The following is an 18,857-nucleotide window of genomic DNA, read 5'->3' on the forward strand; positions in this document are numbered from 1 at the left end:
TAGCAAACATGTAGCCAACTAACCAACCAATGTTTTGGAGAGGCACATCAGTGTTACTTCTTGTGTCGTAGTGTGGGGAACCACAAGGTACGACTTCATGATACAGCTGTTACTGACTGAAGGAACATTCATGGCCAAATGGTACATCTCAGACCTCTCGCACACACTCGTGTTATCTCTTGTGCGACAGTATCGTGGTGTCATTTTTATGATTTCCACATACTGCATGAATCGTCATGAAATATTGTCAGGAGGCCCCCCGAGCTTATGGATATTTTACAAAGTCACAATTAAGATAAAATCTTTATATATGCAACCAATTTCAGTCCACTGACTAATCATGTTCCTGTGTGCATCTATGAACTGTGTGTGACACTGAGGTAACCCCATACCCAGCAAGATCCCCAGACCTGGCCCAAATAATACATGTGGAACCAGCTCGGATGTCAACTCTGTCATAACACCAGTATCAGAGACCAGTTAAACAGTTGTGGCCTGCTTGCCTCAGGAGAGACTACAACAGCTTTATGGGACCCTCTCCCAAATGAAACAGTGCCTGCATCCAGTTCAGACAGGTGCAAAGTCACAGTGATAAGTGGCCTCACACTGTCAAGTTTAGGTAAATTTGATTATTTTGGTATCACTGAAATATTGCATGCCTTCTCAATCTGTGAAGTTTCGTAAGGGTTCTTAACTTTTTTTGTCAGGCAGGGGCCAGTTAGCTCTGAAGGACCTCATTTGAAAGCTTAGCAGAATCTTCAGTCTCTTGTCTCTGCCTATCGACCATTCAATGCCTAAATTATACACAGAGTTGATACCTTTACACCTTGCATTATTCCACAAAGCACTTTCCATTAACGTACACTAGATTAATATCTGTCACTGTATCAAATGTGAACGTGGTTTGAACTGAAATATCAGGTATTTCTGAAGGTAGAACTTTTTTAACAATCAAGCAAAATAAAAACTGTTCTCATTTAACTCATATGAATAGAACAAGCAATACACACTTTTTTAATAAACAGGTAAAGTGCACAAGCAGAATATGAACAGTCATATCTAAGAAAACTATTTACATAAATAAAATCACAAAGTTTCAACAAAATTTATGTAACTATTACTGAAACATGAGCTCTCAGGTATAGATATAAGGATACAGTTGCCCTCTTGATAAGATAACACACTGGCTCCAGCTGGTGCCACTGGCCTGCCTGACGATCGTCTTGACGGTTTAGGTGGTACGAGCAGTTTGATTAGGTCCTCTGCCTGTAACACAAATTTCTATGAAAATTGGGGTACACTATATATACATTTGACACAAATGCTCCTGATACACAGTACTGAATGGCTACTCAGCCATTAGACTACACTACTCTAACAAAAAAGATGCAAATATACATTGCTATCTTGCGTTCTCTTCTGTGGCCATGCATAGCTTCTGGCAAATAATGCAAAATTGATAAATTAAGAATGTTAGTTATGGCTCAGTACCTATTCAATGCAAGATTGTTGCTGCTCTTAAATGATGCAGATAGCACGCTCCACAATACTTTTTAGACAAGATATGTCTACTTCAGGTTTCAAGAAACTAGTGAAAGTAGCATATGAAATCGAGGTAATTATATGTATTTACCAAATATAACAAAATTAACCGTCAGTAATTTATGTACCAAGAGTGGTATAACAGTAAAGATGGAATTGTAAAGATCCTGTTAGGCATATGACTTTTTTCTTCCGAAAACAACAGGAAAGCATTTTCCAAAATTGGTATCACTGATAGTTACACCTAGCCTCCATAAATCATATCTGGAGATATCGCCCAAATTATTAAAAAGGCTTCCAACAATGTTTCGACATGCAGTTCTAGTTACGACGCTGACAATCTAAGATATTTTTTCTGTGCTTAAATTGTGAAAAAGTGCCTTCTATGTTGAGAACGTGTATGCTCTAATTTCATCATCAAATGAATCTAAATGGACACTCAATTCTCAACTAATTTTGTTTGTTCCTGAAATATTACTCTTAGCATTCTGCAAGTTTCATTTTGTTAGGTGTGTGACAAGCCTGTTCTTATTCCAAAATATTGGCTAAATCTAGTGGTCATGTCTCCTACACCTGGGAAAGTAAACTGGCAAAATTGGAGGAAGAAGCCAGCAGGTGAAGAAGAAAAACATTCTAAAGTGAAGCAGTAAGAGAGAAGCAGAGAGTATCACCAAAAGAAGAAGATAGTGCAACACTGACAGACCAAGAATAGTAATGCAACAGGGCTGCAGAAATGAAACACTGCCAGTGAGAATGAGAAAAATTTACAAGGCAGCAACGAGACACAAATGTTCATAAAATTTCTCCTCAAGCATTGGGAAAATCAGTCCACAGAGCTAAGAAAGCACTGGCAAAGTCACCCAGTAAACAGGCTAGTGGTACTACAGCAGATTCATTGCTAATTGTCACCAACAAAAACCACCCTAGTTTTTGGTGAAACATCATTCAAGAAATCTGATAACATTGTACATGATATCTGTGATGTGATTAAGGCTTTCTATATCTGCGATATTAGGAATTCTCAATCCAATATAGGCCTACACGATATCTTACTTGTAACGTCAACTGTAGATGATGACACTGAGGAGACTAATTTTGCAAAAACCAACAACCATCTTTGTTTAACCAGATGACAAGGATGAACAGGTTTTGACTGATGGTATCCACATAGTGTCTGTTTTATTTGAACCAGCAGCTGGCAGGAGGGATAATTTGTTTAAGTATAGTGTTGTTTTATTTGATATTTAATGTTTGTCTATGAATGTGTCATTTGATATTAAATGCCTGTTTATGAGCATAGCCTGGTAGAGTAATTGTGGACCTCACTCAACATCTTTTCATGAAGTATAGGTACCATCAGGTGGTTGTCTTACTAGTAATATTAGTTGCAATGGGGTCCACAGCCAAAGTAAAATTGTTAGAATGACATCTGGCAGACTGGCTGCCTTAACTTTGAAAAAATCATTCTCTTATTTTGTCTTTTTCATTACTGCATAGTTTTGGCTGTGCAACAATTTTAAGTGTATGTTATAACCCATCAGACATATTTTGCTTAGTCAAATCTGTATGTTAGTCACACATTCTTAAAATGCATTCTGGTGGCTAGGCTTCAAAATAAATAAACAACAATACCAACCGTGAATTCATATTCCCTTCTTACAAGAGGATATCCCGGTTTCTGGGAGAGGGCATTTCATTTACTTTAAATTATCATTATATTTGCATGCGGTATGTTACAACACTGCTGTGTCATGTGGTTATTTTGAAGTCCAGCCATCCTACTGGATTTTAACAATGTATGATCAACATATACTTCAACTATAGCGCAAATATGTCCATTTGATGGGTTACACCATAGAGAAATTTGCTATTCAGCCGAAACTGTGCAGCAGTGAAAAGGAAAAGGCAAAAGGAGATTCTATTCCAAGTTACGACAGCTCCTGGGGGCAGATTGTCATTCAAAAACTTATAAATCTTCTTTTTTAAGGCTGCTACAGAAAAAATATCAGCAATTCTATGAACGAAACATCACAGGGTGGAAAAAACTTCATGCCATCTCTTCAACCAATAGTTAAAGATTTATGTATATTGTCCAGAATGAAATTTTCACTATGCAGCTGAGTGTATGCTGATATGAAACTTCCTGGCAGGTTAAAACTACATGCCAGACTGAGACTTACTCCAGGACTGCTAGTCCCACAAGTTTTCCAGAACTTCTGTGAAGTTTGAAGACAAGGTACTGACGGAAGTAAAGCTGTGAAGACAGGTTGAGAGTCGTGCTTGGGAAACTACGTTGGTAGAGCACTTGCCCGCAAAATGCGAAAGTCCAGAGTTAAGAGTCTCAGTCCGGCACACAGTTTTAATCTGCCAGGCAGTTTCATATGTACACTATGTTTACTACCTGCTTTTTTATTTGCATTTTTGCATATTTTACACTTCTAAACCAGCATATCGTATAAAAGGAAAAAAAAACTGCAAACAGACTGTTCTTTATCATTTCCCTTGCAATGAAAAAAGTATCAATGCCCCATAAATGAATAGTTTCTTTATTACATTCGTAAATAAAAGCTAACTAAAAACTGGACAAGTCACTCCTGGGATTCAGGCTGTTCAGGTAAGCACCCTTCACCAGCCAATGTTGTTCATCTTCCAGACAGGATTAATGATTAATTGTATTTAGCAACTACAACCCAGTTGTAAAAGACGAGTACTAGTTATTTTATCTACAAGATAAACAGTACTGAGCTGAAAACTGAAGCAAGAATTTTCATAAATATTAGCAATATTTCTCATTCTGTTTCTTTTTGTTGTTGAAGAAGCAAGATACTTTACTAAAAGGCACAGATTGTACTAAATGAAATTTTTACAACTGTAGCCAACATTCTCAAATTACATTTCCACAAATGTGCCAAACTTTGAAGTCTACATATTTTGTGGACAAGCTCATCTAAACTAAATTGAATACTCTTCCCACAAGCCCTAGATATCCTCTACTAAGAACAGAATTTAATCAAAATACATTCATAAATACCTGCTGCTGGTTGTGTGTGTGGCAATCTCCATGGTTCTCTCTCTCTCTCTCTCTCTCTCTCTCTCTCTCTCTCTCTCTCTCGCACACACACACACACACACACACACACACACACACACACACACACACACACACACACACACACACACACAGAGAGAGAGAGAGAGAGAGAGAGAGAGAGAGAGAGAGAGAGAGAGAGAGAGAGAGAGAAGTACCCCAATCTGAAGAAAATCACTATGATCAAGGGATCAACCGCCTTTGCCAAAGACAATGACAAATTGCCAATCAAGTAAATTGAGTATCTCTGCATTTGTAATACATTCCATTTCCACTGACAAACACAAGGGAAATTCAGTCTTATAGTTATTTCAAATAATTAATATGATATGCGTTTTTGAGGGGGGGGGGGGGGTCTAGTAATATAACACATACTGACACCCAAGGAAAAAAAAAAAAAGAAAAAGTCAGAAATGTATGACACGTACCCAAAGGAGTGATATACCTTACTTGAAACCCTAGTACTTTTAACATTTCGGTAAAAGTTCACTTACGATGTTGACGGCACTTCCACTGTGCTACAAATCAGTCTGTCGCCTCAGCCAATATTCCTCCAGTTACATTCATTGGTTTTGCCAACTGATACCCAAACTATAATACTGGAATACAAAATAACATTCCAAGAAATCCTGTAGTAAGAGAAGGCTGGTAACTTGGACTGTTAATTGCATCAGACAAAATAAAAATAAGGTGATGGTTGTTGATCTTTTGCATCTCACTGCAAAAGGTCGCTTTGATGACATCAGTCACATGTTTGTTGTTAGTGGTCATTTGTTTCTTCCTAGTGACCGCGACTGCTAAGGTTGAGAAGAGGAAACTTGTCAGTAAGATGTTTGTGCCACATGATCTGGCAACATTAATAACACCTAGTAGACCAAAACATCCTTATATTATTGTAAATATGGAGGGGAATGATTGAGGATTTACAAAAAGCTGCAGATAGCTATGGGAACACAGAAAAATTTAACATACCCCAGGTTTAATACAACAAAGTCAACGAAGGAGAATCCTGCCTGTGTACAAGTGAAAACACTGGTCTCTGACATTGCCCCCTGGACAACATGCAACACTATAAAGAAGGGAAGGTGACCACAAGACCTATGCACTATGGAACTAAAACCACTGGAATGCAATAATTGCCTCACAGTGGAAAAGAAAAATAATTTTACAAAAATGATTCCTCACTTATTAAATGAACATAAGCAGCGCAGCAGACTCCAGTACTTTATGAATTAAGTTGTGTCACCTACTCGGCAAAGATAGAAATCAGTAATACATGTTTGGACATAAACGTTTGATTATGTTAGTCAAAATGGTACATGCACCCTTTTTCAAATACCAGTTTTCAGTAAGGTTTTTTCCTATTGAAACAGTGAAGTTTCTTGATTATTTTCTTACACAAAATGGTCATATGAAGGATATCTGTTACATAACTTATTTCATTTTCTTACTACTGACCTTGCATTGAAATAAAACATGTATCAACTTTTTTTTTTTGTGCGGACCCTTCATAATTTATAAAATTCATATATGGCATTAGATAAAAAGAATTCTTCTTGTTTGTATACAAGTTTCTCATCTGTAAAAGTCTTAGCTCACATCACTGATGTATAACTTAGCTCTGATTAATTCCAAATTGTGATAGTCATGTCCTGTATGTACCCTCTAGTTCCTGAAGCCACCAAACTTCTCTATTACAGTAAACACAAAAATAAATAGCCCTACATATTCTTTTTGAAAGCAATCATTACCAATAATGTGTATCATGTCCAGAGGGTGGAATTAGTTGAAACTATTATGGTCTTTGAGGTGATTAACACTGAACTCTCAGAACATGATCTACTTAAACTACAGTTCATTTGACACACTTTAAGAAAGACGTTTCGAATTCAATAATGACAGAATCGACATCACTGTGTACTAAGCATTATATACAAATAGACAAGGAATGAGCTGGAATTGGCCTCTCAATGATATAAGGAACCATCCCACAGTTCATCTCAATTTGCAGGTTGTGCAGATAAATATTCGGGATCAATGGGCGATAGTCGGAGTTCAATGGGATAACACTGAAAATAAATTCCCTGCTATTACATCTGGCTGTAATGTATTTCTAACTGCATATTTTTCGCAGGGCTGTCAAAATGTTTATTATCGTTAGGATTTAACGTAACCTCGGGGTGTGTAGAAACCTAGCATTAGCTCATTTGTTACGGGACAGGCCAAAAGAATTGGCCGCTTCAATGAAAAAACATTTTTGGTGCTCGCAAAAAAATGACATTTAGACTAAACCTGCCGTACAGTGATCTACTTCCAATTCTTCCCGCGTAGCAGCACAGAATTGTAATCTACGTGTTGTATACAAGTACGCATCTACAAGAAAACAAAAACCGGGGCTGTGGTACATCACAGCAGTAAATCATAAACACTTTCTAATTAAACAAATGAAAGAAAAAACGAAAATCACATCTTATGTCAACCAAAACATCAAGTAAACACGACTACCTTCAAAACAAAAATACAGTAATCAACAAAAATACAGATAACCAAGTGTATGATTCTTTGCAAATAAAAGTGTCACAACAATTCACTTTCTTCGTCTATGCTAAATTTCAACGACAAAGTGCAGTCTACTTAATGCGCATATGGCAGAATTCTTACGGTCTTCCTCCTGTATTTCTCCATTTTTTACTAATGCTAGCTGCTGCCCACAACAGCGTCTGTCGACTCACACTGTCATTTGTTTAGCGGAGCTTTAACGAATCATAGATACAAATGAAGCGCCTATATCAAAGTTAATAATCTACGATCATTCCGATTTCAAAATGATATGCTATGGTTTCGTGTTCCAAGCACCATTTGTCCAATGAATCCCAGTGATGTGGAACGAGAAGATTTACATACATACACATAACATATATGGTTACATATTGACCATTTACAAGATTTTTTTTATTTTTTTAAAAATAGGTATTTGAATTAGTTATTCCTACCCACCACCTTTTACATGATATAAAAATAGAAATTCTTCTACAGAAAAAACGCATTATCGAGGAGGAACTTTTATAGTTGATTTTCAAATTTAACTTTGCCGTCCTTCCGGCATCTTATTTTGACATCACTTCCGAGTGGTTGTGGACTACAACGGAACGTTCTGTGTGTTAAGGCGCGTTTACATTGATTTCGCAACATCGTTCGCGGCTAGTAATGGTCTACCAATGTTCGCAACACAAAAACAGTGTTCCACGCCTACGTCGGTAGAGATCGAAGACATATACAGGTGCTCATATATGTCAACGTGGACAGTTGAAAATGTGTGCCCCGACCGGGACTCGAACCTGGGATCTCCGGCTTACATGGCAGACGCTCTATCCATCTTCTCTCTCTCTTTTTTTTTTTATTTTACGTTATGGTTCGTTGTATTTCGTCGTAGCGGGCGTCACATGACATCCGTCATAGCTCGTTGTTGATCTTATCAGTCAGTTTTTTTTTATTACAGAGGCCAGCCAGCTCACTGACCGAACACGCTGAGCTATCGTGCCGGCTCCATCTGAGCCACCGAGGACACAGAGGATACTGCGACTGCAGGGACTTATCTCTGGCACGCCTCCCGCGAGACCCACATTCCCAGCTTATTGTCCCGCACTATATTCGTATTGCCCCTGCCCATTACACTCATTACTCACGGCTTTACCGATTCCCGTAAGAGTTAGGGCAATGTTTGCGCACCTGCACAGAAGATGGTCAAATGGCCGGTGAGCCTTAACTATATATATGAAGATGGAATCTGTTCTTTCGAATATGTCGGAAAGAACAGAGACCATCTTCATATATAAAGAGATCGAAGAAACATTGTTCGTGGCCTGCTACCACTAAATTCCGCTACGCAGCGCTAGTATTTGTTAATTGTTTCCTCTGAGTGAGTGTTTTGGTGTTTGTTTTGCTGTGAGTGTAGTAATGCGTTTATTTTATTTTCCTTCGTTTTTGTTTGAAATGGAGTGGTCACGAGACAAAATTTTCTAATTGATATCGCTCTATGAGGAAGAGGAGTGCCTGTGGATTGTACGTTGCGCAGGTTACAAAAAAATAATAAAATCAAACGTGATTCATTACAAATAGTTGCTGAGGTGCTTGGCACTTGCAGCAGTGATGTGGACAAAAAAATTAAATCTCTCTTGTCTCAGTACCGACGAGAGAAAAGAAAAATAGAGGACAGTAAAAAATCTAGATGTGGTACTGACACACTTTACGAAACGAAGTGGTTTGGATTTAAATATCTACGTTTCCTGGGTGATATCCAGGAACCAAAGGAGGCCTGAGAAACAATTGAAGAGGTAAACAAGGTTATGGTTGCATACGATTAATTTTCTTCTCTTGTACAACAATTTTAACTGTAATTATTTCGCCATGAAACAACTCCTTGTAGGTTCACAAAATAGTTGGCAAATTCGTCGCGAATTTCCTTTGGTGTTTGACAAGTTCTCCATGGTATGTTTGGGAGTGCAGTAATAGAGGATGCATTAGAATCTCGTCTCCATGCCCCTGGGATAACTTCACCTGATTGTGGACAAAAAGAATCGACGCTTCCTGGTGGGCTGTAATAACTCTTTGACGCCTAATTTCTTCTTAAAAAATTGTGCAGACACACTGCTGTCATTTTGATGGTTTGTGACTCCTGTGGTTATAATAGCATCAGTTTGCAGATGACACGAAACACTGATGCCATAATACCAAATGTGTTTTCCACACTCATCCTTGCTCTTGACAAGCGGTAGTTACAGACTCTCTCTTTTGAGCCTCTGTCGTGCCTACCTGGATACGGCTTCATGATGTTTTCCTGTACTGGAAAAGCGTCTTGTGCCGTGAATACATATGGTGGTGGCTTTGTCCCTCCAAGTAAACTCTCGTAAGGTGGCAAGTTCACTTTATTTTTGTGAATGAGTTCACTTGTGGAGGCATTCTTGAAAAGAGTTCCATCAGAAATCCTCCCTTGGCAGCCAACGTCAGTATATAAAAAGTTCAGTTGGCGTCAACTACAGCAAGAAATACAATGCTAAACGATCCCTTACAGTTATAAAAGTCGCTCCCACTAGCGACAGGGCACTGTAGAGCAATATGCTTGCCATCAGTTGCGCCCACGCAATGTGGGAAGTGGAGTGCCTGGCTGAACACACTTTATTTTGAACACCATTCGTCTTCAGTAGCTGGCATCTGAAACAAGTCACTTTGGTTTCAGGTTTCGCAAGAGCTGCTTCAGCATGCAGCAGCTGAAACAGAGGAACCTGCAGAGATATGTGAAGAGAACAGTACACCACCTCCACAAAAACAAGTCGAAAGAGGGTGGGCGGGGGGGGGGGGGGGGGGGTGGAAGAAGCGATCCCATACTTAATGCAGCCGAAATGTTGCGTAATATTATGCAGCAGCAACATCAACATCAACACAGGCAACAACAGGACTCAGCAACAGACTTCGAAAAAATTGTTGTCAATAAGTAGAAAGAGCTTTCGCCCTATGAAAGAGCGGTGGCTACAAAACGAATAAGTGATGTGCTCTTCGAGGGACTGATGACCTTAGCAGTTAAGTCCCATAAGATTTCACGTTTTCACACTCTTCGAGGAAGAACTGAATGCTCTGAGGAAGAAGCAGCATACAGTAATAAACAAAGATGCAGCAGGATTATCAGCTTGAACTTCAACTGCAGATTCCCCTGTCACATTCATTTGCAGCATATCTGGTTTGGATTCTGAAGAAATTGTCTTCATGGAATAATGCTAATATGTAAATAACAATATAAAAATAAACATCTAATCAATTAAATACGTTGCAACCTGGCAAGAACAGTGACACAACTCAAAAATGCAATATTTGAGAAAATACTTTTAAAGAATTATATGATACTTATAGTGAAGGAGTATAAGCTTCTTTTAGATTTCAAGTAAGTATTTAATGGCAGTATATTTTGTTATATTACATACAAAAGTAATACTGTAATGGTATCCATATTTTTCAGTGACATAAACTCAAAACTGCCATTTTCGAGTTGTGGCACTTCTCTTGCTGGGGTATGTGTTTCAGTGCTGTTAACATAACTTAATACCTTTACATAATCCTTCAACCAAAACTTCAGAAACTTCCAGAACTATTTGAGATATGGCTGGCCTTGAAATGAGAGAATAAATATGTGAGGCTTTGATAGGGGTCTCCTGATGCCAGAAAACGAAGAGTAAAAGCAAGTCTTCGCTTTACAGGCTTTTCTGAAATTTGTGTCTTTTTTTTAAAACAACTGGTCCTATAATATTCAACACTATTTTAGATTCTGACGCGACATCCTAGTGAAGTTACGAAAGCCAGAAACGTCTTCCAAATTCAGCTCAGAAAGGATGTCATTCCCACCATGTCTTCTATTGTATGTTTTGGTCCACCAACGACAACTACGTCGTTTTCTTCGTCTGTTCATTTCATTAAGCACTAAATTTCATTAACTCTTCCTCTTCACTTGACATACCACATCTCTTGATGTGAATACACAAAGTAAAAATGTTCGTATCAGTTCACCATAGCAGACTATGCGAATATGTAGAAATGTTAGTCGCTAGTGTAAACGGGAATGCGAACAATGAACAATGTTGCCAACATGTTGATGGAACAAGTTGCACACAATGTTGCGAACAAAAACATGTTCTGAGCTCAGTGTACACGCGCCTGTAGACTTCCTGAAGAAATAGCAGATACTTTTCACTCTAACTCGATTCGACCAAGGATCTCGATCAGTCGACAAGTGAGCAGCATGTTTGCATGCACGTCATTTTGACGTCACTTCCGAGTGCTTCTGGACCACAACATTGTGTGTGTTATGCTTTTGTATATAATTGGAAAATATGTGATAAAAACTTTGCTGGCAGCATTGTCCATCCATGTTTGTGCTAAAATAATCATAATGTGGAATAATTAGTGTATTTTTTCCGGTACCATAATCTGGGGTTTACTTTGACCCTTTTTCAGGCAACTTTGGTCAACTTTTCCTGTTAAGAATGGTCTGTCTGATCATGATGCAAAGCTAGTTACAGTATGTGATATAGCTCCATACAGTACTGCAAAACAGATCTCCAAAATAGTGCTTTCAATTAACAATTTAACAATTGAAAATTTTAGGGAAACCTTGCAACAGTTAGACTGGGATGAGGTGTACAGGGAACCTGATGCTAATTTAAAATTTAACTTTTTTCATGATACCTTTGTGAGTATATTTGAAAACAGTTTCCTAAGAAAACAGTGACATATAATTGTCAGAAACCATGTAAAACCCATGACTTACTAAAGTGATAAAAATATCCTGTAAACAGAAAAGAGAAATGTATCTTGTAGCTAGGAGGACTAATGATCCCGAAACAGTGATACATTATAAAAACTACTACACTGTATTAAGAAAATTTATTAAAAAGTACAGAAGTATGTGCATTATGTCTGAGATTAGCACGTCTGATTGTAAAATTAAAACAATTTGGAATATTGTTAAAAGGGAAATAGGGTAACCAAGAGTACAGGAAGACTGTATTTCTATCAAACTCAATGAAAAATTTGTTAACAAGAAGTCAGAAGCAGAAAACATATTTAATAATCAATTTGATGAAGCTGAAATACGACCCACCTCTTCTACTGAAATAAGGAAAATAATAAATTCACTCAAATGTAAAAGCTCCTATGGAATTGATGGCATTTAAAACAGAGTCCTAAAAGCTTGTTCCCAACAAATAAGTAGGATTCTCAGGCACATATGTAGTAGATCACTGAAACAGGGCAATTTTCCAGATAGATTGAAATACGCCATTGTTAAAGCATTGTACAAAAAAGGGAATAGGTCTGATGCTAACAACTACTGCCCAATCGCACTTCTGACAGCTTTATGCAAAATTCTTGAAAAAGTAATGTATTCTAGTGTAGCATCACATATTTGCAAAACTTAAGTACTAATACAATGTCAGTTTGGTTTTCAGAAAGGTTTTTCAACAGAAAAGGATATATATGCTTTCACTGATCAAATATTAAATGCTTTGAATAACCAAACATCACCCATTGTGATATTTTGTGATCTCTCAAAGGCTTTTGACTGTGTGAATCATGAAATTCTTCTAGATAAGCTTAACTATTGTGGTATGAGTTTGACAGAACACACATTGTTTCATTCATATTTAACTGGAAGACTGCAGAAGGTTGGAATTTACAGTACAGATAGTCTGCAAAAAATAGCAGAGTCCTCTAACTGGAGAGGTATCAATAATGGTGTCCCATAGAGTTCAGTCTTGGGTTCCTTATTGTTATTAATATATATTAATGATTTGCCACTCCATATTCATAAAGATGCAAAGTTAGTTCTTTTTGCTGATGATACAAGCATACTAATAGCACCCAACAAGCAAGAATAAGATGAGGAAATTGTAAATGATGTCTTTCAGATAATTATGAAGTGGTTCTCTGCAAATGGACTCTCAATAAACTTTGAGAAAACACATTTTAAACAATTCTGTACAGTAAATGGAATAAGACCATTGATAAATATAGACTATGAACAGAAGTCTGTTACTAACAAGCGGAAGGCTTCAGACATGGCCAACTGATTCGGCTCAGATTTGGCAGGTCGCTTGTGTACAACCTAAAACGAAGGAATCTAAGATATTTTGGGTCAACACCCCCGCGTTTTTGACAAAATCCCTAAATGTTATGACGAGCAATCGACTCAAAATTGGCGGAATCAATAGATAATTGTAAAAGGAGCATTTTTCATCATCAGGTATGGGGTCCGAAAAGGCATACTTTACCAGAAATCAAGGTAAAAAACATTTTTACAACTTCCGCGTCTGTACCCACATGGTGAACGACTTTCGACGAAAGCACCGATAGCGCAACGGCCAAGGTAACTAGCTGGGAATAGGAGAACCCGGGTTCGAATCTCGAAGGAACCTGGCGGGTGTTCTTTTCGTTTGTACACTCCTGGAAATGGAAAAAAGAACACATTGACACCGGTGTGTCAGACCCACCATACTTGCTCCGGACACTGCGAGAGGGCTGTACAAGCAATGATCACACGCACGGCACAGCGGACACACCAGGAACCGCGGTGTTGGCCGTCGAATGGCGCTAGCTGCGCAGCATTTGTGCACCGCCGCCGTCAGTGTCAGCCAGTTTGCCGTGGCATACGGAGCTCCATCGCAGTCTTTAACACTGGTACCATGCCGCGACAGCGTGGACGTGAATCGTATGTGCAGTTGACGGACTTTGAGCGAGGGCGTATAGTGGGCATGCGGGAGGCCGGGTGGACGTACCGCCGAATTGCTCAACACGTGGGGCGTGAGGTCTCCACAGTACATCGATGTTGTCGCCAGTGGTCGGCGGAAGGTGCACGTGCCCGTCGACCTGGGACCGGACCGCAGCGACGCACGGATGCACGCCAAGACCGTAGGATCCTACGCAGTGCCGTAGGGGACCGCACCGCCACTTCCCAGCAAATTAGGGACACTGTTGCTCCTGGGGTATCGGCGAGGACCATTCGCAACCGTCTCCATGAAGCTGGGCTACGGTCCCGCACACCGTTAGGCCGTCTTCCGCTCACGCCCCAACATCGTGCAACCCGCCTCCAGTGGTGTCGCGACAGGCGTGAATGGAGGGACAAATGGAGACGTGTCGTCTTCAGCGATGAGAGTCGCTTCTGCCTTGGTGCCAATGATGGTCGTATGCGTGTTTGGCGTCGTGCAGGTGAGCGCCACAATCAGGACTGCATACGACCGAGGCACACAGGGCCAACACCCGGCATCATGGTGTGGGGAGCGATCTCCTACACTGGCCGTACACCACTGGTGATCGTCGAGGGGACACTGAATAGTGCACGGTACATCCAAACCGTCATCGAACCCATCGTTCTACCATTCCTAGACCGGCAAGGGAACTTGCTGTTCCAACAGGACAATGCATGTCCGCATGTATCCCGTGACACCCAACGTGCTCTAGAAGGTGTAAGTCAACTACCCAGGCCAGCAAGATCTCCGGATCTGTCCCCCATTGAGCATGTTTGGGACTGGATGAAGCGTCGTCTCACGCGGTCTGCACGTCCAGCACGAACGCTGGTCCAACTGAGGCGCCAGGTGGAAATGGCATGGCAAGCCGTTCCACAGGACTACATCCAGCATCTCTACGATCGTCTCCATGGGAGAATAGCAGCCTGCATTGCTGCGAAAGGTGGATATACACTGTACTAGTGCCGACATTGTGCATGCTCTGTTGCCTGTGTCTATGTGCCTGTGGTTCTGTCAGTGTGATCATGTGATGTATCTGACCCCAGGAATGTGTCAATAAAGTTTCCCCTTCCTGGGACAATGGATTCACGGTGTTCTTATTTCAATTTCCAGGAGTGTATTTTTCCATATCTCAATTGATAGGGATAGGAGAGTTAATAAGGTAAGTAAATCAATAAGGAATGGTAATAATAGTGCAGGCAAATAAATTTCTCCAACCTCTTGAGATAGTAAACAACTAAACTGTTACTCCAGGTCACTTTACAGTGGCTCTTCCAGTCACTGTTACGTGTCCTCACTTTTCATCGAACAACTAGATGGATGGTACTTTTCATATAAACATTCGAAACAAATATACTCACGGCACCAAGAACATCTAATGAATGCAATCTTTCGACAGTTACACTGTTCCTTCCGAAGAGTCGGCGGAAAACGAACTTGGGATGTATTTAAAAATATGTCTTTTTCGGAAATTAATTTTGATGCGTACCACGCATACGATATCATTGCCTAAAAAAACGGTGCTGAAAGTTGGTTATGTAGTACGCTGTGAATAGTTATTGCATCCGTGCGGGTTGCAGTTCCAGCTCGGTTTCCAGAAGCACACTGTAATTCTGAAGAATGGAAATAAAGTTTTTAACTTGGTGATAGAAATAAATATCACACGGCTGGCACACAGGTGTGCAGTTTGGCGGTATTACTTATACTGTGCACGTCGGCACCCTCGCCATCTATAAACATTGTGCCATATATTGTAGTATTAATTTGTCCACTCCAGGAATCCAATATTAGACAAAACTCGTTATCAGAAACGTATGGTTTTAAAACATTCTCAAGAAATGTTCTGTAAATCGCATTCGTCAGTTTCCAGGGTTTGGAGCAGGTAATGTAAACATTTTTCAGAGAGTCGGTTAAACAATTGACCTCTTGTATAACCCGAGGACCAAATGTTACATTCGTTTCTTGTAAACACGTGAAAACCTTAGGCAACACTTTTCCAGAGGCTGTGATGGCATATTGCAGCGTGTACGAATGTGTTAGTTTGTTTTCACACCAACTGCGACAAGGGTTCGTTTTTCTCCCTTATGCGATAACGTGCGACGAATGTTCACCCGATACTCGCATCCTGTTTGATCGGTGTTGATCACGTAATCACGATTAAAACCGGTCATAAGTTACGCCGTTTGTGTGCTGAAAAGAACCGCCACTTTCTGCATATCTTCTATATTTTGTACCTCCTTATGAGAGACGTATTTAGTGACGTGCCATTGACGAATTTTATACTACGATTTAAAATTTCTTGCCCAAGATAATGATGCAGCGAACGTAAAATCCTTGTTGGCCGTATATTGGAGCGTTGCACCTGCAGCCCACTCCTGAAGTATTCTCGTTGTTACATTCTCGTTAAGAAAACGACATTCAACAAATCGGTCGTATGTCCACTTATTTATCGCCTGGTATTTGTCGTATCTTGTCCCTCCTTTAACGATACCACTTTCCCACAATTTCAAGTCCTTCTCCCTTTTCAAGGCCGTTGTTACTCCATTCTTTTGCAGTGTTTGTAAGTTCCAATTTGGATGATTACTGGCTAACGCTACCGCCTATACTTTTACTTCAAGTGGTATAGCGCCGTAGTTCAATCGTTTAGTAACCGGTTCGTAATACTCATCGGGAACAGATGAAGCACATATTCCCAGTGTCGTGGAGATTTCCAAAGTGTTATGACCATTTTGCGATTAACTAGTTTGGGTATCTTCCACTGAATCACTTTCTGCTTCGTCTTCATGGTTTCCTACTTCAGTATCAACAAAAGTTATTTCCTTCGTCAGCTCCAAAAATCGCTCGACGATAGCCGCTCCTATTAATCTGGAACCCCGAGAAACAGAACTGCAGGCCGGCCAGAGTGGCCGAGCGGTTCTAGGCGCTTCAGTCTGGAACCGCGCGACCGCTACAGTCACAGGTTCGAATCCAGCCTCGGGCATGGATGTGTGTGATGTCCTTAGGTTAGTTAGGTTTAAGTAGTTCTAAGTTCTAGGGGACTGATGGCCTCAGAAGCTAAGTCCCATAGTGCTGAGAGCCATTTGAACCATTTTTGAAACAGAACTGCCTGCTTCCGGTAGCGCATTGATAATGCATCTGTCTTGCAACACTTTTACAAACCAAAACACAGCGTCGGTAACTTCCCGCTTACCATCGTCTGTGACAGGCTCCCAACTATATATTACAGCGCTAGTCGAAGGGTGTACATCCTCCATTATTCAGATTATGCACCTGAAAGATATGACACAACAAACAATAACTAGTTACTACGGCATAAACAGACGAGGTAATTACTACAAACTAGATACAGTACTCGTCATATGTTACTTACGGAAGGATACTATTCATTCACAAAAGTATTTCATCCGGCGCATTAACGATGGTAAAATCACTACATGTATCGGTGAGGTTCGCTGCAGCCTAATGACGGAAAAGAACTCTTTCCGATTGACTTCTATAAGGCTCGTACTGGACACCTTCACTCTTCCAGCTTCACAACTATGATAAGACCAAGAGGTAACTGGGAGAACAGAACTCTCCCCGCGCGCATTCTGTCCCGTGCCTCGCTGTAAGCAAGCGTCGCGCGGTTGGCTATCTGCGATCCATCGTGAGGAATCGCAGCACTCTTACTCGAAGTTGTTTTCATGTGACAAGGCTTAAAAGTTTAATACTTTACCAACTCACAGCGTTTGGGAAATTAGTTTGCCTACCTTATTATTATCATTCCTTATTGATTTACTTACCTTATTAACCCTCCTATCCCTATCAATTGAGATATGGAAAAATACAAACGAAAAAAAGAACATCCGCGAGGTTTCTTCGAAATTCGAAGCCGGTTGCTCCGATTCCCAGCCAGTTACCTTGGCCGTTGCGCTATCGGTGCTGCCGTTGAAAATCGTTCACCATTTGGGTACGGAAGCGACGGTTCTAAAAGTTTTATACCTCGATTTCTGGTAAAGTATGCGTTTTCGGACCTCATACATGATGATGAAAAATGCTCTATTTACAATATTTATCGATCCCGCCAATTTTGAGTCGATTGCTCGTCATAACGTTTAGGGGTGATTTTCTCAAAAACGCTTGGGGGTTAACCCAAAATATCTTAGATTCCTTAGTTTTAGGTTGTACACAAGGGACCTGCCAAATCTGAGCCGAATCGGTTGGCCGTGTCTGAGGCCTTCCCCTTGTAAGACAGAATATTCAACATTTCTGGGTGTGTGCACTGATGAAAAATTGAATTGGAAGAAACACATCAATGATATGCTGAAACGGTTAGGTTCAGCTACTGCAAATTTTGGTGATAAACGTATCAGTAAATTAGCATACTACGCCTATTTTCATCCACTGCTTCCACATGGTATCATATTTCGGGGCAATTCATCATTAAGAGAGAAAGTATTCATTGCACAAAGGCATGTAATCAGAATAATAGCTGGAGTCACCCCAGACAACCTTACATACATTTATTTAAGGAACTTGGGATATTCATAGTATCTTCGTAATACATACATTCACTTATGAAATTTGTTATTAATAACCCATCCCAATTTAAAAATAACACCGAATTTCATAGCTATAACACTAGAAGAAAGGATGATCTTCACTATTATGTATAAAATCTCACTTTGGCACAGAAAGGGGTGAATTATGCTGCCACAAAAGTCTTTGGTACTTTGCTAAAAAGCATTTAAAACAATTTTTGAATGACAACTCCTTCTACTCAACAGATAAATTTTTAGATATGAAGTAGTAGCTCTAAAAGAAAAAAATTAATTAATTATTTATTTTGTGTAAAGAAAACTTATGTTAAAGTGACATGTTCCACATCATTACAAAACACCATTTTCATGATCTATGGAACAAGTAGGAGGAGGAGGAGATTAGTGTTTAACGTCCTGTCG

At 39.8% G+C, this 18,857-nt stretch overlaps 1 protein-coding gene across 3 annotated transcripts in view; it reads right to left on the reverse strand.

The window, feature by feature from the left end:
• Positions 1–7,499, reverse strand: part of LOC126183535 (membrane-associated tyrosine- and threonine-specific cdc2-inhibitory kinase) — a 174,296-nt gene extending 166,797 nt beyond the window's left edge. The window contains exons 1-2 of one of the 3 annotated variants that reach the window (XM_049925604.1): positions 7,292–7,499; positions 1,158–1,266 (exon numbers count right to left, since the gene is read on the reverse strand). In XM_049925604.1, coding sequence (XP_049781561.1) covers positions 1,158–1,266; positions 7,292–7,315 — 133 coding nt within the window. In that variant the 5' untranslated portion in view covers positions 7,316–7,499. The remainder of the gene's footprint in view (positions 1–1,157; positions 1,267–7,291) is intronic. The other 2 variants (XM_049925603.1, XM_049925605.1) reach the window with 2 other exon arrangements.
• Positions 7,500–18,857: the final 11,358 nt, after the last annotated feature.

Source organism: Schistocerca cancellata, chromosome 4 (assembly GCF_023864275.1).
Source record: "Schistocerca cancellata isolate TAMUIC-IGC-003103 chromosome 4, iqSchCanc2.1, whole genome shotgun sequence".
Classification (NCBI taxonomy): domain Eukaryota; kingdom Metazoa; phylum Arthropoda; class Insecta; order Orthoptera; family Acrididae; genus Schistocerca; species Schistocerca cancellata.